This window comes from Gobio gobio, assembly GCF_949357685.1.
Source record: "Gobio gobio genome assembly, chromosome: 1".
Taxonomy (NCBI): Eukaryota; Metazoa; Chordata; class Actinopteri; order Cypriniformes; family Gobionidae; genus Gobio; species Gobio gobio.
Genome location: NC_137097.1, coordinates 41,169,182 through 41,193,410, shown reverse-complemented (window position 1 = coordinate 41,193,410; position 24,229 = coordinate 41,169,182). Strand labels below are relative to the sequence as shown.

The window sequence follows — 24,229 nt, the reverse complement described above, 5'->3', positions numbered from 1 at the left end:
CATTATTCATCACAGGCATTTGAGTGACTGAGTTCATTCATTTCAGTAACCTTGCACTATTAACCCTTTGCATCCATTAAAACATCACTTGCACTCAATTATTTCCAACATTTTTGTATTTCTGGTGTATTTCTTTATTTCTTAAGAATTTCTATAGGCTACTGTTTAGATTAGAAAATACAAATATGTATCTTTGGAATGGAGTGATTTTTTTTTTTTTACATCCAGTCATGCATTTGTCATTAAAAAAATAAAAACACTCAAATCTATCCCTGTGCAATCATATATTTATTTAATATTAAGTGTTACTTGCTAAATAGCATTGCAATGTATAAGACAACACAAAACAGAAAGACAAAATAAATATTGAAGCAAAGCCATTGTACTAATGTTTTCTGACTGACGTGTTTAATTACTAAACGCATTCACAGAAGACATGAAAAGACGAACAGAAAAAAAGCCATTCCTAGGGGGCACCCGGATTTGAACCGGGGACCTCTTGATCTGCAGTCAAATGCTCTACCACTGAGCTATACCCCCTTGCGGTTCAGTTACATATTTCACTGCCTATTCACATTGCTGTATGTCGTACTTACATTAATAAGATCGTAAATATTATAATAAATAAGTAAGAAACTCATTATTTATATTCTGCCCCTTTTCAGTCAACAAAATATCACACCAAGGTAATATCTGAGCCGTAATTCATTGCTCGCTATTTGCAGCATAGACTACCGTCGAGAGGTTGAACTGTAGGGGAGCGCGTGAGTGACATGGCTGCTCAAGCTCGAGCTCTCGTAGCGGCGCGATGGCTCGCGGCCGCTGTCAAAACCAACCAAGTGGGACCAAATCTACGGATATTAGATGCATCTTGGTATTTACCTAAAATGAAACGCAATCCCAGGGCCGAGTTTGAACAAACTCACATTCCCGGAGCTTCGTATTTCGACATCGACGAGTGTTGTGACAAAAGCTCCGACTTTGATCACATGCTGCCTACCAAGGACGAGTTTGCTGACTATGTGGCTGATCTGGGAATAGGGAACAACACTCATGTCGTCGTTTACGACGCTAGCGACTTTGGCTCGTTCTCTGCACCACGGGTGTGGTGGATGTTTAGGGTGTTTGGGCACAGTTCCGTGTCGGTTCTGGACGGTGGGTTGAAGAACTGGTTAAGGGAGGGTCATCCCGTTACCGAGCAATACAGTAAACCATCGCGTGCCGAGTTCAAAACGTCCTTTAACAAGTCCTGGGTCAAAACTTATGAAAACGTTTTGAACAACGTTAAAAGCAATGCATTTCAAGTAGTCGACGCCAGAGCCAATGGAAGATTTCGTGGGGTTGAACCAGAGCCAAGGGCAAGTAAGTATGGATTGTTAGTTGTCATACCTGTCACCAGGGGCGTCGCACCCGTGGGGGATGTGGGTGTTTTAACACCCACACTTTTCCCGGTGAGAGGGTTCAACACCCACACTTTTTCTGCAGTTTTCCCGCAGTTTTGCACAAACGCTGGGATGCCACAATTCTCATTATAATATTGAACCGTTCGGTACAGAATTCACGGTTCAATAAGCGCTTGTGAATTGCGTTGTTTTTTTTCTTTTGTTTTTGCAGTGCCTGTGAGTCTACGCGCTGATATGAGCAAATATCCAATCACTATACACAGTGCTAGACACGCTTGCAATGCTGGTGTCAGAGAGTTATACTCACAGAACACTAGTTATTTACAATCACGAAAGTTCATTGTTTGCATGCGTTTTAAAGCCTTGCCGGTTATTCGCATGCTTATACACCGTTTTAAGGCGAAGAGCGCGCGCACTAAACGCCTGTCAAACACGTGATTACTGGACTAAGTAGTCTTACTGTGCTAATACTGTCAAATACACACAAGTTTAACATAAACACAGTCGGTTATGTGCAATGTGAAAGTACATTTGCGTGTGTCTGTATATTAGATGCACGTCTTAAATTGACAGCAGTGCAGCCTATATAGTGAACACGCTGTCCTTAAAGGGACAGTTCACCTCTAAAATGATGTCATTATTTACTCCAAACCTGTATTCATTTCTTCTGTTGAACACAGACAGCTGATGGTAGCCATTGGCTTCCATATCATTTTCTACTATGGGGACTTTGACTACAACTAAAACTACTAAAACTACAAAAGACAAAGCACTCTCTGTTCTTGACTGAAAAACATTAATAGCTACAGTAGCTTTAATAAGAATCAGTGTATATTTTATAGTGAAGTCTATGTAGTGTTTTATTTTTACATTTATTCATTAAATTTCATACTTAAATGCTGCTGTACAGCTTTGAGCTGCCAGTGTAAATATTTATATATATATATATTATATTATACTATACACTAGGAATGTGTACAAGGTTTTTTTAAGTAAAGTTTTAAGTTTAAATAAGGTTTTTCAAGTTTTTTAAGTAAAATAAAAAATTAGCATTTTTTTCTGTCCCCATCACCTAAGAATAGAATAACAAAAAACTGATGTGACTAGCCATCAGAACCCAACCGAACACCGTGGTTAGAAAAAAACGAGGTATGTATAATATATATATTATATATCTCGTATGTTATACCTTTTGTACCCTTCTGTCATTGTATTCATCGTTTTTATTGTTAACAAAAAAACCACATCCATCCCCCACACTTTTGAAAAGCTTGCTACGCCTCTGCCTGTCACACATTTTTTTCCCCCTAGAAAAAACATCTAAACATTCTTAAATTAAGATACCTTTACTTGAGAAGAAAATATGACAAAAAAATATTATATTAAGTCTTATTTTTATGAAAAAATGTGTCAAAATTAATATTAGACCACCTGTCATAATAAAGAGAAAACAAAAATATTTTAGGAATCTGTCAAAAACGTATTAAAAAATATTGTCAATTATTAGGCAAATAACAAACTGAAACAACTAAATAGTCTTTATTCACACATAATAACCAAACTAATGTAATATTTTGTATGGCGTTCTTTGGCCTTGATTCAGCTTGCATTCTTGCTGCCATTGTTTTTACGTACAGTACTTTTCCACAGTCTCTGTTGTTACTGACTACCAAATAGTAATCTTATTGTTCCCAAAAACTTGCTTCTGATGAAACTTTTGTCCGCTCTATCTTTGAATCTGAAATTTGTTCAATAGGATTCAAGTCCGGACTTTGACTTGGCCAACTGTGACTAAAGAGCTTACACAAACTGGTGGATTAACCATTACAGACATAAAAATATGATTTTGATGATCACCAATACTGTTAGTTTAGGGCAGTTGTGGCACAAACCTTACATTAGGTGGTGGTCTTTTAACGTTTAACTTTTGTATTTTTATTACACATTTTGTAACTAACTATGATCTTTTAATTTATGTATAAACTACTCTTATAGAACATAACACAAGCTACTATAACCAAAGATTTATTTATAGACGTAACAAATGTATTTATCAGAAATGCAAAAGTGCATTCTCTCTACATTTCTCTGTCTTATATCTTAGACACAGAGCCTGGTCATATTCCTGGATCAATCAACATGCCTTTTCCGAGCTTCATGGATTCGACATCAGGTCTGGAACGTCCTGTGGAGGAACTCACCGAGCTCTTCCAGCAGGCTGGAGTTGACATGCAGAAGCCCTTCTGGGTCACCTGTGGCTCAGGTGTGACAGCCTGTCACATCGCCCTCGCTGCTCACCTGTGCGGCCACCCGGGGGTCTGTCTGTACGATGGGGCGTGGGCCGAGTGGTTCTCCAAGGCTGCACCTGAACATGTGATCTCTGAGGGAAAGGGAAACAGCCATGATTAATGGTTTCTTAGACCAGTACGACACCCTTTCTTTGGAATAAAGAACTGATGACTAACGGAATCACAAGACTTGTAATTGAGGCCTCATTTTTATACATTTAAGCTTTTTCTGGGTAAAATATCTGTATAAGTCTAGAAAGACAGCTACAAGAATTGATAGCTCAATTCAGCTGTCAGACGTTCAGTATTTCAGAAAAAGCCTCTAGAATGTAATCAGAAAAAAATCTAAATGATGTTAAAAGAATATTTTTAATATAAATATAGTTTAATAATTGTGCATTTAAAATAATAATGCACGCCAGATAGCCCATTTGAATGGAAACTAATGCTTAATTGTGCCAAATAGAAATGTGGTTAGTATTTTCTTCTTAGTTTAAAAAAAAAAAGCAAAATATAATTAGTGATCTAACCCAGTTGTTCCTGTTTTCTTTTTTCTTTCTTTCTGTTTTCAGAGTTGATCTAATAAATGCAATACACAAATATCTCATGTCATGTGTGCTAGTGTTAAAAAATGAGGGGCATTTTATTATAATGCCCTCACTGATAAATTATGTAAACTTAGACAGAAATATAAGTCTATAATTGTCAGATTTCTGTTGGTTTCTACCCCTCGTGCCACACTTCTAATGGACTCATCCATATAGCCGCCTCTTAAATTGCCTGATGGTCCTGAGAATAAAAACAAACAGAAGCTGCTCTCCATTCCAGTCTTCATGATTTAACGTTGTTTGTCTATTTTCCCGACATTTTAGACAAAAGCTGGATGCCATTTTAAATCTATTATAAGATCAGTTTGGCAAATTCATGTGGATTTTTTAATTTCTAACATTTCAAAATCAGACAGTTGATCAAACGCTAGGCTGAGTCGCGAACACTAAGTGGTCGCGAGATATTTTCCATATACCTTTGGATCTTTTTACCATTTCGAGTTTTTATTATAGAGTTCGCTAAAACCATTCACTAAAACAGTTTTGTATTGCCTGGAAAGACATTTTAAAACATTTGTTTAAGGTAAGCGAGCGACTGTAGTTGACAGCTAGTGGCGTATGATGCTAATGTTGAAATGCGTGTTGCAGAGTAGTGGCGCTCACAAAATTGAAAGTGGTTCAGCTTAAAACTTAATATGATGTATCTTTAGACATTATATATTCACATAAGCTCCTGTATAATGTGTAATTATGTCTAGGGATGCTCCATCGACACGTTTGATGGTTTGTGTTTTTCTGTCCGTAGGGTGGCGCTGTTGAGTCATGTCTGGAATTGCTTTGAGTAGACTGTCACAGGAGCGCAAAGCCTGGAGGAAAGATCATCCTTTCGTAAGGGACACACAAATACACAAGATCAAATGTGAAGAACTTGAAAAATATATCTAACTCATAACTATATTTTGCGCTGTGGTACTTTTGATTTTTTTTCTGTAGGGTTTTGTGGCTGTTCCAACCAAGAACCCAGATGGCACCATGAATCTCATGAATTGGGAGTGTGCGATACCAGGAAAAAAGGGGGTTAGTTTCCTTTCTTAATTTTACGGCCCAGTCTAAATTAAGTATTAGATTAAGTTACATAGGCCCGGGTTTACAGACAGGGTTTAGATTAAGTCAGGATTAGGCCTTAGTGCAATTAGGACATTTAAGTGACTTTTATAAACATGCCTTAGAATAAAACATTAACGTTACTGGTGTGCGTCTTGAGTAGGGGTGTAACGGATCGTAGATCACGACCCACGGTTCGGCACGCACGTGACCCGCGGATTTATTGTGCATTTTTTTTAAACTTGTGGATTAATTTGAATTGTTTAGCGATCGCAGACTAAAAGACAGTTTTTCTGCCGATATTGCTTTTTAAGTGATCTCGTTCCTTTAAACTCCATGCTGAGTTTCAGAGAAACACATGTTCACGTGAACAGGGCATGTTAATCAGTCAGTGGCTAGCGGAGAAGTAGAAGAACTTGAAAAGCCTCCCGCATCATTCAAATCGCGTGTATGGGAGCATTTTGGCTTCCCCTTAAAATATAATAGTAGGGAACAGCTGCGAATGGAACGGCAACGGTGTTCTGACGTTGTATTGCGCATGCGCGACTTAAACTGCTACTCGCCGTAGCCGAGAACGTAAAAATCACTAAGCAACCATAAACAAGACAGCGCACATCAGCTCTAATCTCAATGCTGCCTGAGGTGTTGTTGCCAACAGCAGACACATCTTTGTACAAACGGAAAAAAACTTTCAAATTAGCTTAAGTTTAAAACATATCAACACAGATTAAATAAAAGACTAGTGGTACAATCATATACTGATGCAATTACAATGTCATATACCATAAAACATAACATTTACTTACCTAATCTTTCACGTTGTAACGACTACGGCAAATCAGCTGTTCTCCCGTAGTAGACGGTTCCAGTAGAACGTCACGAAGTGGCAGCTTAAAGGGGGGGGAAACACTCAGTTTCAGTCAGTCTCATGTCAATCTTGAGTACCTATAGAGTAGCATTGCATCCTGCATATCTCCGAAAAGTCTTTATTTTTATTATAATTATAGAAGGAAGATGCGCTGTTCCGAGTCTTTCCGAAAAAAGCCGTGCGGCTGGGGGCGTATCGTGTGGGCGGAGCTAAAGAATGTCGAGCGCGCGCCGCTGTTACTGTGTTGAGTGCGTCTGAAAGCTGCGTCATCCCTAAAAGCGGAAAAAAACTTTATTCGACATAAAAAATGGCTTTTAATCAGATACAGCCATACATCTATGATCCGGAATCAGACCCAGAGGCTGAAGTTGAACAGGAGCAGCAGCAAAAACGACTAGAGCAGGACATCTCTATGTGGTATAAGTTACACTAACTATATAATATGCTTAATCATGAAGACGTACTGGGGTCGGAGAAGAACCCCGGAAAATGTGACCGTCTGTTGCAATACACGCGCCACGGTTCAGCTACGCGAGAGAACACTGGCAGCAGGGTTGCCAGGTTTACACAACAAAACCCACCCATTCGTTACTGAAAACTAGCCCAAAACAAGCCCAATCGCGTTTCGGGGAGGTTCTCTGGTAAACATCGCGTTCGGGGGGTTAAATATGTGTGTTTTTTTGCTTCAACCCGCGGACATGAGACACAGCCCGCGGCAACAGTGTAGAAGTAGCCCAATTCCGCGGAAAAAAGCGGACTTGGCAACACTGATTGGCAGTGTGAAAGCTCCCGCTCTCCACGCGCACAGCTTCTGCTCTGCCACCGCGCGCAGTGTGAAACCAGCGTTACAGAGCGAACAAAGCACAGTTTTATTCGGCTTCTGTTTAAAGTACTCCCACACTTTTGAATGTCGCGGTCTGGCTTTATATGATAAATGATCATTTTCACTATGCCCGGGAGCAGAAGCCGCCATTATTCTAGATCTTCTGTTCCATTCTAGAACGTAAATAATGTGCCGCCGACGCGTCGACGCATTTCACGCACGTCGACGTATTTTCGTAGTCGACGTCATCGACGACGTCGACGTGTCGTTGCAGCCCTAATTTATTTATTTTATTTTTGTTAACACCAAAAGTTCCTTGTTTACCTATAAACTATATAGGTTGTGTTAACACCAAAATTTTTCATGTAATAAATGGAAAGCAAATAAAAATAGTCTCCTCGCCCTTTTATTCTGATCTGAAAAATGATCCGATTCGTGACTCATGATCCGTAGTGCGATCCGAACCGTGAGTTTTGTGATCCGTTGCACCACTCTTGAGACAAAAAAACAGCTCAAACATGCATTTTAGTCTGGGACTAACTTAAGCCTTGTCTGAAAAACCAAGGGATAGAGTTCTAGATTATCCCAATCGTAATATTTGTTAAGGGTAATTTTTATTCTTATATTTAACATGGATGCTTATATTTAACATTTTACTCATGTACATTTAAGTATGTTTGTTTAACATATCATACCCCTTTTCTTATTCTTTTCTTGTATAAATTATTTGTCTAGGTTTTGTGTATATGTATGTATGTATGTGTGTATAATTGTGTTTGAGTGTATTTTTAGTACTATTCATATTATTTGTATATTTAGTATTATTAGTAATTATTTTATTTTTATTATCTGTCTTTTTTTTTGTTTGAATTATGCATATTACAGTTTTAAGCTGGTTTTTATCACCTATATGACATGCCTACAGACAAATGGGAATCCATGGTGTCTTGGACTAATTCAGAGACTCGTACATGGATCATGTTTGAATTGTGAACTTTGTTAAATTACTGGAGTTTTAGAATCTGTCATTCTGTGTCCTGTAGACTCTTTGGGAGGGAGGTTTGTACAAACTTAGACTGTTCTTTAAGGATGACTACCCATCTTCACCACCAAAATGTGAGTTTTCTCCTCCATGAGAGATGTTATACCCTAAACGTTTGTATTTTTAGTGCTTATTGTTGTAATCTTCACCACACTTAACCCTTTATGCAGGTGTTTCATTTGTTGAACCCTGCTTATACCCCTTGCATATTTTTTATAAAGCTGTTCATTTGCACCTACAGACACTGAAAGTTGAGGCTCACCTGTTGCAAAGCTGCTTTGAAACTGTGTATTGTGAAAATAAACCCGACTTGTTAATTTTCTTCTCAGGCAAGTTTGAACCTCCGATCTTCCACCCAAACGTCTATCCTTCAGGTACAGTGTGTCTGTCCATACTGGAGGAAGAGAAGGATTGGAGACCAGCCATCACCATCAAACAAGTATGCAAAAATACACATACAAACACAATTTGTGCAGTTATACACTACCGTTCAAAAGTTTAAGGCTCTATGATATTTTTTTTAAATGTTTTTGAATCTCTTTATTTAATTAAAGAGACAGTAAAAATGTAAATTTCTGTGTTAATTTATTTGAACTCTATTTCCCCGCTATTGACGAAAATTTCCATCATTTTTGAGACTATACTTCCCCACTATTGACAGAAATTGCCGGCTTTCCGTGTTTTCATTGTTATACGATAGGGTGCGCTATTACACATTTTCTGAAAGAGTACTGAATCTCCTGATCAAAACACAGGTGAAAAAGAAGCAGAAACAAGCCATAGGATATGTGAGCAGATTTATTTGCATTTAAAGGGACACAAAAACGGCAAATTTTTAACATGCTATAAAACATTATCTGGGAGGTATTTTGAGCTTAAACTTCACATTCACACTCTGGGGACATCAGAGACTTATTTTACATCTTGTAAAAAGAGGCATTATTAAAAGGCATTATAGGACTCCTTTAAACGGCATATAAATCAAAACTGCCTAATGTTGCTGAATGAAATGTCGACCCAGGACGAGCTATAGGACTGTGAAGCTTTGGGAGTGTTTTGAACATCGTTCTGAATCCGATATGGATGTAGTTAAATGTAAAAATACATTTAAAAAAATTTAGATGAGATTTTTCTCAGGTTTTTGCTCAATGTTTTTTTATTTATTTATTAAATTTACCCACATTAAGTGTTGATTAAAAAAAGAGAATTTTGTTTTTGTTTAAAAGCAGAGGCTTTGTTCCTTCTTTTGATATATTGCATTTCCAGATATTCATACAATAAAATATTCCGGGGGCTGTGAAAATGATCAAAAATGCTAGCACTGGCTGGCAACCCGCTGGAGGGGATAGAGCTACAATGTAATTTGTTCTTGTGATGGTAAAGCTGTATTTTCAACATCATTACTCCAGTCTTCAGTGTCACATGATCCTTCAGAAATCATTCTATGATTATTTGATGCTCAACTAACATTTATCATTATTATCAGTTGAAAACAGTTGTGGTGATAAGATTTTTGAGGAAAACCATGTTACATTTTTAATAGAATAGAATTCATCAAAAAAAAAAAACTTTTTGTAACATTATAAATGTCTTTACTGTCACTTTTGATCAATGTAAAAAATTCTTAATTAATAAAATCATTAATATCTTTAAAAAATGTGTTAAATGATTTGAGCAAACCTTTTGGGCCAATAAGAAGTGAGCTTTTGTATGTCATTCTGTTGTGGCTGTAGATTTTGTTGGGCATCCAGGAACTCCTTAATGAGCCCAACATTCAGGACCCAGCGCAGGCAGAGGCATATACGACATACTGGTAAGTTCAGCCAAACATCACTGGCTCTCTTTAATATAAGATTGTTTTCTTTCAACCTATACCATGACCACATCGTTGATCTTATCTCTCTCTCTCTCTCATTCTCCTGCAGTCAAAACAGGATGGACTACGAAAAGCGTGTGAGGGCACAAGCTAAGAGATTCGCTCCGACATAGAGCAACAAGTGCACAATCTGAAAGCCTGTGCCGAACAGATCCAGTTCCTGCATAGCTGCCATTCTGACTCTCCAGAATCCTTCACCACTCAATAAAAAACTTAAAACTGCACTTGAGAGTTGAAATAAAGATTTGTTCAAGTTGGCTTCAGAACTGAATGAGGATGCAAAGCAACTCTTAAATTTAAAGCAAAGTTAATGTTGGCTGCTGATCTGTGACCAGTGTTTTACAAAGTGATGGTGAAATTTTATTTTGTTTTGGTGTGGAAACTGTTAGCAGATCAGTTGCTAAAAATCAACTTTTACACAGAGCAGAGATGGTAAAGGTGGGGGGTTTTTGTATATATAGTATAAATATTGAAAGGTATTGACTTTTATTTACTTTTTTACCGTTTCATTACATTAATTAAAATATGTGTGGCCATAATGTGTATGAGTATGTATTATTTGAAATAAAAAGAAAAAAGTGGTTGCTACAAGCATTGTTGTTTATGTAGTTTCTATTAATATCAAACTTGGGGAAGTTTCCTTTTTCATCTTTATCATGTTTTTTTTTGTTAAGGTAGCTTTAAGTAAACAAGCTGTTGTTATGGCGCTTTGCCATGTTTGTGTGACGTTCATGATGGCACTAACCACTGATACTCTGTAGAAGTCAATGATTTATTAATACCGCAGGTAGAGTTTCGCCCACACCAAACACAACATGACCAATCGCTGGTCGGTAGGTACCTCTTACTTAAACTTGTTATTCTGTTTTTTTATTTTATTTTATTCCCTTTGGTTTCAGGACATTTGTCCAGTCAATTTAATTGTATGAAGTACTTAAGGACTCTTGTCTAGGCAAAATAAACTTGTGATGGCTAAGTGAACATGGCTTGCATCAAAAGTTTATTATTTGTCATATTACTAAAGTAGCCTGCATGCACTCTCTGCATGCACAGTTTTACTTGAAACTTTTAATCTTGATCATTTGTCTATTTACAAGCCTGTTTGTCAAGATGCAAATTTCAGTAGTAGTAACTTTGGTTACCATGCTGATAAATTATACTTATTGATAGGAAAATTTGAGGATGAACACCATCAGCCAATCAGAGAAGAGGACAAACAGCTATAATCAGGGGCCCGTTTCAATAAGGAGGTTCAACCAACTCGTGAGTTTAAACCTGAACTCTGAGATGAGAAACTCTGAGTTTTGGGTTTGAGAACAGCTGAATTGAGGTAGTTCAATCAACTTTGAGTAGACTGACTCTGAGTTAAGCACATGCACCCCAACTATGAAAAGCCACGATCAATGGAGCTCCGAAATTACGATTCACCATGGCAACAGCACCCTACAAAAAGACGTTTGCATACTTCTGGGTCAATATATAAGTTTAATTCTTAATTACTTTAATTAAGTTAAATTTTCATGGTATCCAAAAGGCAAAAAAAGAATGTGGCAGCAGCTAAAAATTAAGAATAAAAACATCAAAAACATTCAATCAGGTAAAGCTTTAAGCATAAAATGTTCATGGGTCTAGGTCTAGACCCTTTTCACAGACTGTGATGATGTGTTTTCAATCACAATATCAATATCGTAAATCCTGCAACGTTTTTTTATTTATTTATTTTTTATGTATGTACATTTATAACACTAATACTTTGTATTATATTACTTTTGCATCAAATTACAAAAAACAAGTTACCGCTGCTGTGAGGGTGTTTCTAATACAGCGGGTATGTGAGTGATGGTGAAAAATAATATCTTTCTCTCTTTTCACTGCCGTTATCAATTTCACTTTATTTTTTCCCTCTTTTTGAAAGTTGTGAAATCACTATTGTGGAGTTTTGCTTTTGCTATTTGAGCAAATGGGGACACAAAAATATATATTTATTGTATTTTCTCATTCACCGCTATAAGAGTTAACCCAAATATGACGACTTCAGCTTCAGAAATGTGAAAAGGGTCTATGCTCTTTTCACATAATGAAATGATTAGGTCACTTATAGAGGTTCATCAAGTGAATGTCAGGATCCTGTATAAAAGGACATGCCTTTTGTTTTGTAAAGTGGCAGATCATTTAATTTGTTTTAAGTGAACTTTAGATTTAGATTAAATTTATATTTTTTTTATATTTGTACTTGAAATATGACCAAAATACTCAGTAAGAAAAGCATTTGTGGCATTTGAATGAATGAATTAAGTATTTAAACACTGTTGGCGCTTTAAAAAGGGGAGGAGACTGAAAGAAACTCTGGGTTTACCAAAGAAAACCTGCTCCTGACCAGGTTAGGTTCATAGAGTACGTTACCCTGGTAACTGACTCTGAGTATAAGTTACCTCTCTTTTAGAAACGGGCTTCACTTACCCTGCTTTCTCGGGTTTTACATACCTCCCATTCTGAAACAGAAAACCCAGAGTTTCCCTTATTTCAGGGTAAACATACTCAGAGTTTTCACTTAACCTCCTTTCTGAAACGGGCCCCAGGTCTATTCTGCACCATAACATTGATCATTTTATAACACTGAAATTGTGCTCATTGCATCATGTATATATGTATTTATGTGCACATATTCAGGTTTGCAGAGTGCACTGCCCGCAGGTTCCTCCATTTAATCCTCCTCATTACTCCGATGCAGGCTCAGATAGCACAGATGACCACAGATCCTATCATATGATGAGCCACTATTTGCGTGCAAACGTCTTCTCCGGTGTGTCTCAAACACAAATACACAAACTGCATCCTTTTAGTATATTACCTAAACACACCAACCACCAAATCCCATATCTGTCGATTTGGAAATCATGTATGTGTTCTTTTTTACAGGGCCCTCAGTTATGTGGTCATCTTTGGTTAAGGACTCGTATACTCGTCATCATTTACCGGGATTTATCCAAGATGCAGGGCACTGGCACGGCCACAAAACAGATCACCTAGGTATGCTTGAAGATTTGAATCCTGTTCGCTTATTTCTCAATCAGTAGAATTTCTCAATCAATAGATCTCAGCAGGGTGCCAGTGGGGACTGATGTAAAATTATATTAAAAGTACTAAAATTATATATATATGAATGGTCAGACTGGTTTGAGCTCTACTCGTAACGACCAAGATGTACAGAAGAAGCATCTCTGAATGCACAATACATTGAACCTTGAAGCAGATAGATTATAGCAGCAGAAGACCACATCTGGTGCCACTCCTGTCAGCTAGGAATGGGAAACTGAGGCTACAATTCACATGCGCTCACCAAACCAGGACAATAAAAGATTAGAAAAACGTTGCTTGGTCTGATGAGTCTTGATTTCTACTGCGATATTCAGATGATAGGGTCAGAATTTGGCATAAACAACATTAAAGCATGGATCCGTCCTGCCTTATAGCAAATGTTCAGGCTGGTGCTGGTGTTATGGTGTGGGGGATGTTTTCTTGGCTCCACAGCCTTCCTGAGGATTGTTGCTGACATACACTATTGCTAGATCCCAAATGGAACCCTAAACCCTCACGGTCTTCCTCTGAGTCCGCACTTTCGTGACGTAATGACACTTTGACTGCCGGGTAAAGTCCTCTGCGTAGCTCGTAAACTTGCAGGCTCAGCTAAAGTGTGCATCGAGGGCGCATAACGGCTGCAAAGGGGCGCTCACGAGCACCCTTCTGAAACCTGAAATTATGAATGGGACACCCTACGGCAGGGGTCTCCAAACTCCAAACTGCTGAGTTTAGCTCAACCCTAAATAAACACACCTGAACCAGCTAAGGGCCTTGTAAGACACTGATTGGCTGGTTCAGGTGTTTAATTGGGGTTGAGCTAAACTCTGCAGGACAGTGGCCCTCCAGGACCGTTTGAAGTTTGAAGACCCCTGCCCTATGGTCTCGTGGACTTAACAGACACGCGCACACGGCAACCATTGTCAGGCCTTACGCACTGCCTTTTATTGATCAACGTTTTTCAATTTAGAAAATAGTAGTGCGCTGCGGGGGGTTTTAATGTTGCTAGGGCCCCCCCCTTTTTTGAATTTTGATGATCACAACAGACAACTAAGGAAAATCCCAAATTCAGTATCTCAGAAAATTAGAATATTGTGAAAAGGTTCAATATTGAAGACACCTGGTGCCACACTCTAATCAGCAAATTAACTCAAAACACCTGCAAAGGCCTTTAAATGGTCTCTCCGTCTAGTTCTGTAGGCTACACAATCATGGGGAAGACTGCTGACTTGACAGTTGTCCAAAAGACGACCATTGACACCTTGCACAAGGAGGGCAAGACACAAAAGGTCATTGCAAAAAAGGCTGGCTGTTCACGGAGCTCTGTGTCCAAGCACATTAATAGAGAGGCGAAGGAAAGGAAACGATGTGATAGAAAAAAGTGTACAAGCAATAGGTATAACAGCACCCTGGAGAGGATTGTGAAACAAAACCCATTCAAAAATGTGGGGGAGATTCACAAAGAGTGGACTGCAGCTGGAGTCAGTGCTTCAAGAACCACTGCGCACAGACGTATGCAAGACATGGGTTTCAGCTGTCGCATTCATTGTGTCAAGCCACTCTTGAACAACAGACAGCGTCAGAAGCGTCTCGCCTGGGCTAAAGACAAAAAGGACTGGACTGTTGCTGAGTGGTCAAAAGTTATGTCCATTTTGCATTTCCTCTGGAAATCAGGGTCCCAGAGAGGAAGAGAGGAGAGGCACACAATCCACGTTGCTTGAGGTCCAGTGTAAAGTTTCCACAGTCAGTGATGGTTTGGGGTGCCATGTCATCTGCTGGTGTTGGTCCACTGTGTTTTCTGAGGTCCAAGGTCAACGCAGACGTATACCAGGACGTTTTAGAGCACTTCATGCTTCCTGCTACTGACCAACTTTATGGAGATGCAGATTTAATTTTCCAACAGGACTTGGCACCTGCACACAGTGCCAAAGTAACCAATACCTGGTTTAAGGACCATGGTATCTTAATTGGCCAGCAAACTCGCCTGACCTTAACTCCATAGAAAATCTATGGGGTATTGTGAAGAGGAAGATGCGATATGCCAGACCCACTGACAGACTGATCGACTCCATGCCACGCCGCATTGCTGCAGTAATTCAGGCAAAAGGAGCCCCAACTAAGTATTGAGTGCTGTACATGCTCATACATTTCATGTTCATACTTTTCAGTTGGCCAAGATTTCTAAAAAATCCTTTCTTTGTATTGGTCTTAAGTAATATTAAAATTTTCTGAGATACTGAATTTGGGATTTTCCTTAGTTGTCAATTATAATCATCAAAATTAAAATAAATAAACATTTGAAATATATCAGTCTGTGTGTAATGAATGTATATACTAAACAAGTGTCATTTTTTGAATGGAATTTGTGAAATAAATCAACTTTTTGATGATATTCTAATTATATGACCAGCACCTGTATATGGAAACTCTCCCTACCAGACTTACCCAATTAGAAAGCCAGCTTTAATCCTTCATAAAAACGTCTCGGTTACGTATGTAACCCTCGTTCCCTGAAGGAGGGAACGGAGACATACGTCGGAACTGACCGACGAATTGGGATCTGTCTTCAGAGACCAGTCTACTTCGAGTGTATTAGAAACGAGCCAATTGTATTGGCATGCGGTCCACGCACCGCCCCGCACCGCGGGTATAAACACGGAAGTGGAGTACCGCATATTGCTTTTCCAACTGAGGAGCCGAATAAGTGACTCGGCCCTTCAGCGGAAGCACAGCACCTGGCGACGGGACGTACGTCTCCGTTCCCTCCTTCAGGGAACGAGGGTTACATACGTAACCGAGACGTTCCCTTTCAGTCGGTCACGTTCGACATACGTCGGAACTGACCGACGAATTGGGATCCCTACCAACACGCCAGAGATGCTGGCCCTTCCAGCGCCCTGCCTGAGCTCACTGGACCACTCCTATGTTGGAGTGGGAGTCAGGGCTCCCGGCAGGGAAGGTCAGTCACTGCTGTTCCTGCAAGACCCACTCTGCGTGACTACTGGATAACGCTGGGAAGCGTGCCAGTCTCAGGGAGATGGAACGCTGCGGAGCCACGTCCTCCAAGGGAGGAGAGGTGGAATACTCATAAGGACTAACCTATCAGGGTAGTGCAACATATGGCAGTCTCTGGGGTGGATCCAACCTGGTCCCAGGGGGGAAAGAACACACCCAGAGACGACAGAGCGGGGCTCTGTCAAGGGAAAGACACGGGGCTAGCCGAGTAGGGTAGCAGGTACCGTAGAAATACACATATGGGGTCGCCGTGAGGGGACCAACACATATGGAACCCAGCCTACACACACGTTCCACAAGCATACGGGTGCAGGCCTGGCGTCAGACGGCCGCAACGTCTGACACCGAAGGGGTGACGGAGGAGCTCGACAGGGTTCACCATTTCTGGGGAACACAACTGGAGAAGATAAACGCACGAATCCGGCCATAGGCGGGAGTGGCGTAGCAAGCCGACACAGGAATGGGCACTTCACGTCTACCGGCCGTTGGAGGCGAGTACACGGGAAGAAACCGGCTCCACACGGAGGCTATAGAATCTAGCGAACGTGTTAGGTGTCGCCCAGCCCGCAGCTCTACAGATGTCTGTCAGCGAGGCGCCTTGAGCCAGTGCCCAGGAGGAGGCAACACTCCTTGTGGAGTGCGCTCGCAACCCGAACGGGCAAGGCACGTCTTGCGATTGGTACGCTAAAGACGATAGCATCCACTATCCAGTGGGCTAACCTCTGCTTGGAGACAGCCTTTCCCTTCTGCTGCCTCCATAACAGACGAAGAGCTGCTCTGAGGTCCGGTCAACGTAAGCGCGAAGAGTGCGGACGGGACATAACAAAGCCAGGGCTGGGTCTGCCTCCTCCGAGGGCAGCGCTTGCAGGTTCACCACCTGGTCCCGAAAGGGAGTGGTAGGAACCTTGGGCACGTATCCGGGCCGGGGTCTCAGGATGATGTGAGAGTTACCGGGCCCGAATTCTAGGCACGATTCGTAGACCGAAGCGCATGCAGGTCCCCCACCCTCTTGATTGAGGCCAATGCAGTCAGGAGTACCGTCTTCATAGACAGGATTTTTAACTCAACGGACTGCAAAGGCTCAAAAGGAGGGCCCTGAAGTGCTCTGAGCACCAGGGCCAAGTCCCAAGAGGGTAGCGAGATAGAACGAGGAGGATTTAGTCTCCTCGCACCTCTGAGGAACCTGACGATTAAGTCGTGCTTCCCTAAGGTTTTACCTTCAACTACATCGTGATACGCCGCTATTGCTGCGACGTACACTTTCAGGGTGGAGGGAGACAGCCTTCGCTCCAACCCATCTTGTAGGAAAGAAAGCACAACATTAATCGAACACTTCCGGGGGTCTTCTGGCGAGAAGAACACCACTCAACGAACAGGTTCCACTTCAGGGCATAGAGGCGCCTCGTAGAGGGGGCTCTAGCTGAAGTGATGGTGTCTACCACTGCCTGAGGCAGGCCACCTAGAACCTCCGCGTCCCGTCCAGGGACCAGACATGGAGTTTCCAGAGGTCTGGACGCAGGTGCCATAGAGTGCCCCCTCCCTGAGAAAGAAGGTCCTTCCTCAGGGGAATCGGCCAGGGTGGGGCTGTCGCGAGGAGTGTAAGTTCGGGGAACCAGGTCCGGTTGGGCCAGTAGGGCGCAACTAGCAAGACCTGCTCCTCGTCCTCCCTGACCTTGCACAGAGTCTGTGCTAGAAGGCTCACTGGGGGAAACGCATATTTGCGTAGGTCCCGGGGCCAGCTGTGTGCCAGTGCATCTGTGCCGAGGGTACCCCCGTTCAGGGAATAGTACCACTGGCAATGGGACGAGTCCGGAGTGGCAAACAGGTCTACCTGTGCGGCTCCGAAAAGGTCCCATATCAGCTGGACGCTCCGGGGGTGGAGTCGCCACTCTCCCGGAAGTGGACACTGACAAGAGAGCTTGTCGGCTGTCTGGCTCAGCACACCTGGGATGTGAATGGCACGAAGCGACCTCAGATGCTTCTGACTCCACAGGAGGAGGTGGCGGGCGAGTTGGAGCATGCGACGGGAGCGCAGACCACCCTGACGGTTGATGTACGCAACGGCCGGAGTGCTGTCCGTGCGGACTAGTACGTGTTTGTGCTGAAGCAGCTTCTTGAAGCGACTTAGCGCAAGACGTACTGCCATTAACTCCAGGCAATTGATATGCCAATGCAGCTGGGGCCCCGTCCACAGACCCAAGACTGCATGCCCGTTGTACGTGGCCCCCCAACCCGTGGCTGAGGCATCTGTGAATACCACAACATGCCTGGACACCTGTCTTAAGGGCACTCCGGCCCGTAAGAACGAGGGGTCGGACCAAGGGTTGAAGGTTTGGCGACAGTACGGGGTAACTGGGACCCGATACTGGCCGCTCTGCCACGCCCACCTCGGGACTCGGTCGTGTAGCCAGCGCTGAAGCGGTCTCATATGAAGCAATCCGAGTGGCGTTACCGCGGCTGCAGATGCCATATACCCCAGGAGCCTCTGAAAGAATTTCAGTGGGACCGCCGTCCTGCTCTTGAATGTATAATGTATTCAAGCAGTTCAACACTGACTGGACTCGTTCCTCTGTGAGGCGCGCAGTCCGATTGACCGAATCCAGCTCCATGCCGAGATAAGAGATCCTCTGCGTGGGACAGAGTTTGCTCTTCTCTCGGTTGACCCGAAGGCCCAACAGGCTGAGGTGACGGAGCACCAGGTCCCTGTGTTCGCACAACTGCTCCCGAGACTGGGCGAGTATAAGCCAGTCATCGAGATAGTTGAGAATGCGAACGGCGCATTCTCGGAGTGGAACAATGGCTGCCTCCACGACTTTCGTAAAGACGCGGGGCGACAGGGACAGCCCGAAGGGCAAGACTTTGTACTGATATGCCTTCCCCTCGAACGCAAAGCATAAGAACGGTCTGTGTCGAGGGAGAATAGAGACATGAAAGTACGCGTCCTTCAGGTCGATCGCTGCAAACCAATCTTGGGGACGGATGCTTTCAAAAATGCATTTCTGCGTTAGCATTCTGAACGGCAGCTTGTGCAGGGCCCGTTTCAGAACACGCAGGTCCAAGATTGGCCGTAACCCACCGCCTTTCTTGGGTACAATGAAGTAGGGGCTGTAGAACCCCGACTTCATATCGGCTGGAGGAACCGGCTCGACCGCGTCCTTCGCCAGTAGGACATCGATCTCTGACCGCAAGACATGGGCATCACTGCTCCGCACGGAGGTGAAGAGGATGCCCTTGTGCTTGGGAGGCCGTTACGCGAACTGAGTCGCGTAGCCGAGTCTGATAGTACGGATGAGCCAGCGAGACGGTCTGGGGGCTCTCTTAGCCAGGCCCCCAGAAGCCGTGCAAGCGGGACCAATGGCACCAAAGACGTACCCGGGGTGGGGCAGCGAGGTGGAACGCTCAGACCCAACCCGGAGGCGACCCGGAGTGGGTCTGATCGTTCCAGGGTGGGGCAGTGTGTGGGAGAGAAGGCCCGGGGGCGTCCTCTAGCCTCACACCACCCCCTGGCGAAGAAGAGAGGGGAAGCCAGGAGTGGCAAGGCCCGGGGGCGTCGCACACAGCCGGCTTGAGCCTCTCTGGGCCCAGGGACAAAGGAAACTGCTCTGAGGACGTGGGTACCGCTGGACTCCGGAGAGCCAGCGGCAGGACCGAAACCGAAAAATATATTCTCCCCCCGGTCCTCCTCCGGGGGAGGGAGGGGTGCGGACACCGACTCCCTGAGCAGTTCCCCTCTTGCTGGGCTGCCCGTTTCAGGGCCGCTTGCCCTTGTGCTTGCCAGCGGACTTTGCGGGACCCTGGACGGGTTGGGCGCCTCCCTTGCGCCCGGCCACCTGCTGCCTGGGTGGAGGCGGCTGCTTGGCTTAGCAGGGGCGGAGGCGGACGCAGGGAGACACCCTCGGCGACAAGCAGATGGAGGTGCTGCGGACAATGACTGGGTGGAGGCAGCAGCTGGTCGTCGTGGCAGGAAGTTTTTTTTATTATTATTTTTTACCTCTACCTGCTTCTGGGCCACCAAGAACTGCTGGGCACAGTTCTCGATGACGTCGCCGAAGAGGCCAGCCTGACAGACAGGGGCGTTGAGGAACCGAACTTTGTCGGGCTCACGCATATCTGCCAGGTTAGCCCCAGCTTTCTGGACCACTAGTGTGGACATCGCCTGACCCAGGGAGCGTGCAGTGACTTCCGTCACCCGGAGGGCGAGGTCCATCACAACACGCAGTTCCTGCATAACCCCTGGGTCGGGACTACCCTCGTGCATGCAGGACAGAGGGCAGTGAGAGAGGGAAAAAACTTAAACATTATGGCCCTTTTGGCGTTCCATATTTTGGCACCAAATAGTTAAGTTTTTCCAATGCACATCCGGGCAGCCACCCCAGAAAGCATGGCTGTCAACTCTGAATCTGATTCAGCATGAGCACACTATTATAGTGGGAAACTCAGCATCATCATTTCCAGCGCATAACAGCCCTCTCTCGATGCAGCAATTGACATCTGTCCTCCGCCGGAGCCCCAAATGAAACGCTAGGTCCCCCCTTTTTTCAAAAAAGGACCAGCAATCCCATCCGTAAGCTACCAGCAGGCATGTGAGACAATGAGCGTGGTCGTCCGACTTGACGGCACACGGCACGCTGAACACTCAAGCCTCCAAGAAGAGGCAAGGTGAACAAAGTGCCGACGTGGTCATGTTCTCATAAGGGAACATGAACCACCCACGAACAAAGTCTCAGCATGCTTGTGATGCGATAGAGGAGTGGGGGCCCACGGGGAATGTACCCGGCGGGGAAGCCCCACTATAATCCTCAGGCCACCAAGACTTATTAGCCAAAGTAGACCTTTTCCGGTGCACCAGAAAAGGAACTAGATCGGGGAATAAGCAATGGGACTCAACCCCGTTTGAGGTATCACAGTCTCGACCGCGCACCAGAGGACCTGGTGACGCGCTGGGTTGCCGTGGCAACCCCCGCTGTCAGCCGGCGCCAGACGGCACACGGCGCGCTGAACGCTCGAGCCCGAACAACGCGCCGACGTGACCACGTTCTCCTGGGAGAACGCGGATCACTCACGAATGCAATCTCACATGTTTATATGCGAGAGAGATCGTGGCCGTCAAATGAGGACAGGAAACAACCGCATCCAGAAACACACGGTTTGAATGACATCTTGAAAAAGACGCAGGGTCAAACCGTGTTGCTCTTTTTTAGAAGGAAATGCTCTTTTAGAAGTGCTGAAGCGCTCAGGGAGATGACCGCGGCTCACAGCAGTCCGATTGCAAGCCTGCATGTGAGCACTCAAGAACGGAAACGCCCAGCCAACCAACACAGGAACAAGTGTATGTTGCAGCGGCCGCTCGCTGACTCGCGCCGTCACACCAGCACCCAGGTAAGAGAGCGATCCTCCTCGAGACTCGTTTAAACACTCTTCGCAGAAACAGCTTGATACAGCAAACCGTTCGGCTCCGAAGTTAAAAGCAATATGCGGTACTCCACTTCCGTGTTTATACCCGCGGTGCGGGGCGGTGCGTGGACCGCATGCCAATACAATTGGCTCGTTTCTAATACACTCAAAGTAGACTGGTCTCTGAAGACAGATCCCAATTCGTCAGTCAGTTCCGACGTACGTTGAACGTGACCGACTGAAAGGGAACTTATATATTTCTTATATATAAGAAGTGTCATAATTTGCCTCATCTAAGCCACTTTTGTCTTGTTCTTCCTTCTTCCCCCCCCCGCAGTGAAGTGGACAGAGCAGAACTTTCTCGACAAGCGACTGCATAAGCTGCTGAAGGAAATGGAGGTCAAGGGTGTGTCAAAATGAGCCTGACATTTTTTGAAAACCACAGCAAATTAACAAATCACACCTTCAGAGAAGTGTTATCACAGCACATACACTTTTAGCTGTTCTCATACGCAAACACATACATATATATAACCACACGTGAGCCTCAGTATTCACGCATGGACCCTCCTACTCTCACTTAAGCTGCTATTTGTTGCACTTTCTGTGCTGTTTATTACACGAGTCAAATGCAGTGACTGAAACGAACAACTGAATTTTCAGCAGGTCAGCTGATAGAAAAAAATAAGTTGTAATTATTAATTAATTAAAAAAGTAAGGATTAGAGAATACTGTGAATTTGTAGGGATGAGTGTATATTGGTTCAACTCTTTCCTGCCCTGGAACTTCCTTTAAATATATACATGTGAATTATACATGGGTAAATGCCCTTCTTCCTCACAGTATGCTAATACAAATCTGGTGCAAGGAATTCATCAATATGACTTGGGACAATTTTGTTTGAGAAAGCAGAGTTTCTTGCACCTCTAAGTTTTGGTCAGTTGGTTTTGGTGTGTGTATTCCACTCATGTTTCACAATGCTTTGCTCAGGGTATAAGAATGAAAGGTTTTGTTGATCTTAATAAAGACTTTGCCTGCTTTAAAGGCTTTACGAATCTTTTCTTTTACTGCTGGTAAGTGTTAGAAGTGATTAGCTTAACTTTTGATATCTAAACATTCAGGTTAAATCCTACGTTGTTTAGTCCTATGGAAGGCTTTTACCTTTAAAGAATAAGAGGTTAAATAACAACAACATTATTAATGGAGTCAGATTAATTATATTGGATTCAGATAAATAACTGCATTTTGTTCTAATTATTGGCTCAAAAAAAAAAGCGGTGTAAATGTCCAGCCTTACAGTTTTTGGTGACCCCGATGTGATATACATTTTGTGAGTTTTAATCATGCTGTACTTTTGTTTATTTTCAACTACTTCACTTTGTAATTGACTTTGGAGTAATTTACCCTCTGACATATGACTTCACAGTAAATGGTCATAGATTGAGGACTCTTTTTTTTCTTTTTTCTTTTTGAAGGATTAAAGCTGGTCTTCTAATTGGGTAAGTCTGGTAGGGAAAGTTTACATTTGCATGAATTATATAAAACAGAAACTAGAAGTAGTGCAAGTAGTCCCATTATTGTGATATTACTACATTAAGGCCTAGTCCCATTTCTACCCCTTAGCCCTTCACTTTCCCCTACCCCTTCATTTTGCACATTCACGTGAAGGGGTAGGGGTATCTTGATTCTCTTTTGGCTGGAGTGGTAAGGGGAAGGGCCAGATACCCCTTCAAAATAAGATTTTTCAGGACCACACTTCGAACGAAGGGGTATGAGGAATTTCGCTGCATACACAGACTACCGTGCTACGAGAATGCGTGTAGTGATGTTGCCACGCGGGATCGATCACTTATGTGTTGCCTGGCTGCCAGTTTCTCCATAGCTTGCTAAACACTCTATTTGAGTGATGTGAACACAAATTAATAATATAGTTCAAATATCTGGTCATCCTCCAAAATGCAGTCGATATTTACATCACGTACTGTCTGTAAACCATAAACTCATGCGTTACCAAGGCAACAACTGACTTGTTTGTATTACATTGCAAAGAGCTCCGTTATCGCTGCACCACAGTAGAAAACGAAACCATATCTGTACCGTACCAGCCAGCTCGGATCGGCACGGAATGGAACGGTTAACAAACAAAGAACAGTTTGGCCCGATGGAAAAGCTGCTTCATCAGTACTCTATGTTCTGTATCGTCTTTCCCCAGGTACTAGGAACTTTTGGGTGGTACTCGGTGTGTTTCGACCGCAGGAGCAAGGGTCTAAATGAAGTTCCGGGTAAATATTTCCCCCTCCGAAAGTCCCTGCTTGCGAGGTAGTACTTTTTAAAAGTTCAGGAACTTTCGGGGGTGGAACTTGGGCTCTGAACATGCTGATTGGTTAAGCTCCCGCAGCATTTTATTTCAACCTGCATTTTAGTCTTGCGAGGTTCGTTCTGCGTTCAGTAAATATCAGTCTTGCTCTTTCTGTCCGATGGCGTGCGTTCGTCTGAGCCATCTCACGGTCAATGTCCGTAATAGCTGATAATAACCTACGTTGTCTTAATTTAAATCTAGCTTTACGAGCTTTCAGAATACGCTTTAGTATCAGTGCTCGTCTCTTTTCCGCCATTTGGTTAATTACCTCTTTAGTAAACAATACATAACCAGCAAAAGCAGCACTGCTTGCATCTCCTCCATGCTTGTTATTGTTACAGTGTCGCACAAAAATGATTCCTGTCTGTCGCTGACTGGGAGGAGCAGTCGTGGGCAGTCCCACGTCTCTGGACTAATTTTCCTAATCTTCA

The 24,229-nt window shown here is 43.3% G+C and overlaps 3 protein-coding genes across 4 annotated transcripts; all 3 read left to right on the top strand.

Moving 5' to 3' along the window:
- The first annotated feature begins 741 nt into the window (after window positions 1–741).
- On the top strand, window positions 742–4,512 carry mpst (mercaptopyruvate sulfurtransferase). The gene is made up of 2 exons (XM_079817503.1): window positions 742–1,362; window positions 3,508–4,512. Exons 1-2 carry the CDS (start codon window positions 774–776, stop codon window positions 3,810–3,812), a joined length of 894 nt encoding a protein of 297 aa, XP_079673629.1. The 5' UTR covers window positions 742–773; the 3' UTR covers window positions 3,813–4,512.
- Window positions 4,472–10,931, top strand: LOC307126847 (SUMO-conjugating enzyme UBC9-like). 2 transcript variants are annotated; one of them, XM_079817642.1, is made up of 7 exons: window positions 4,472–4,822; window positions 5,045–5,127; window positions 5,233–5,316; window positions 8,078–8,150; window positions 8,406–8,515; window positions 9,810–9,889; window positions 10,002–10,931. In XM_079817642.1, the coding sequence occupies exons 2-7, from the start codon at window positions 5,062–5,064 to the stop codon at window positions 10,063–10,065; spliced, it is 477 nt and encodes a 158-aa protein (XP_079673768.1). In that variant the 5' UTR covers window positions 4,472–4,822; window positions 5,045–5,061; the 3' UTR covers window positions 10,066–10,931. The 2 variants fall into 2 exon arrangements, with proteins under 2 accessions (XP_079673768.1, XP_079673769.1); XM_079817643.1 differs by lacking the exon at window positions 4,472–4,822 and having other exon boundaries at window positions 4,991–5,127; window positions 10,002–10,544.
- cimip4 (ciliary microtubule inner protein 4) lies at window positions 10,760–22,881 on the top strand. The gene is made up of 4 exons (XM_079817846.1): window positions 10,760–10,785; window positions 12,623–12,755; window positions 12,872–12,982; window positions 21,777–22,881. The coding sequence occupies exons 1-4, from the start codon at window positions 10,768–10,770 to the stop codon at window positions 21,857–21,859; spliced, it is 345 nt and encodes a 114-aa protein (XP_079673972.1). The 5' UTR covers window positions 10,760–10,767; the 3' UTR covers window positions 21,860–22,881.
- Window positions 22,882–24,229: the final 1,348 nt, after the last annotated feature.

Bases quoted from the DNA above. Each gene is read 5' to 3' on its own strand.
- mpst (XM_079817503.1), top strand. From the start codon at position 774: ATGGCTGCTCAAGCTCGAGCTCTCGTAGCGGCGCGATGGCTCGCGGCC. The intron at 1,363-3,507 runs GTAAGTATGGAT...CTTATATCTTAG, and splicing joins TGAACCAGAGCCAAGGGCAA to ACACAGAGCCTGGTCATATT.
- cimip4 (XM_079817846.1), top strand. The intron at 12,756-12,871 runs GTGTGTCTCAAA...TCTTTTTTACAG, and splicing joins GCGTGCAAACGTCTTCTCCG to GGCCCTCAGTTATGTGGTCA. The intron at 12,983-21,776 runs GTATGCTTGAAG...CCCCCCCCGCAG, and splicing joins CCACAAAACAGATCACCTAG to TGAAGTGGACAGAGCAGAAC.
- LOC307126847 (XM_079817642.1), top strand. From the start codon at position 5,062: ATGTCTGGAATTGCTTTGAGTAGACTGTCACAGGAGCGCAAAGCCTGG. The intron at 8,151-8,405 runs GTGAGTTTTCTC...TTTTCTTCTCAG, and splicing joins CCCATCTTCACCACCAAAAT to GCAAGTTTGAACCTCCGATC. The intron at 8,516-9,809 runs GTATGCAAAAAT...TTGTGGCTGTAG, and splicing joins CAGCCATCACCATCAAACAA to ATTTTGTTGGGCATCCAGGA.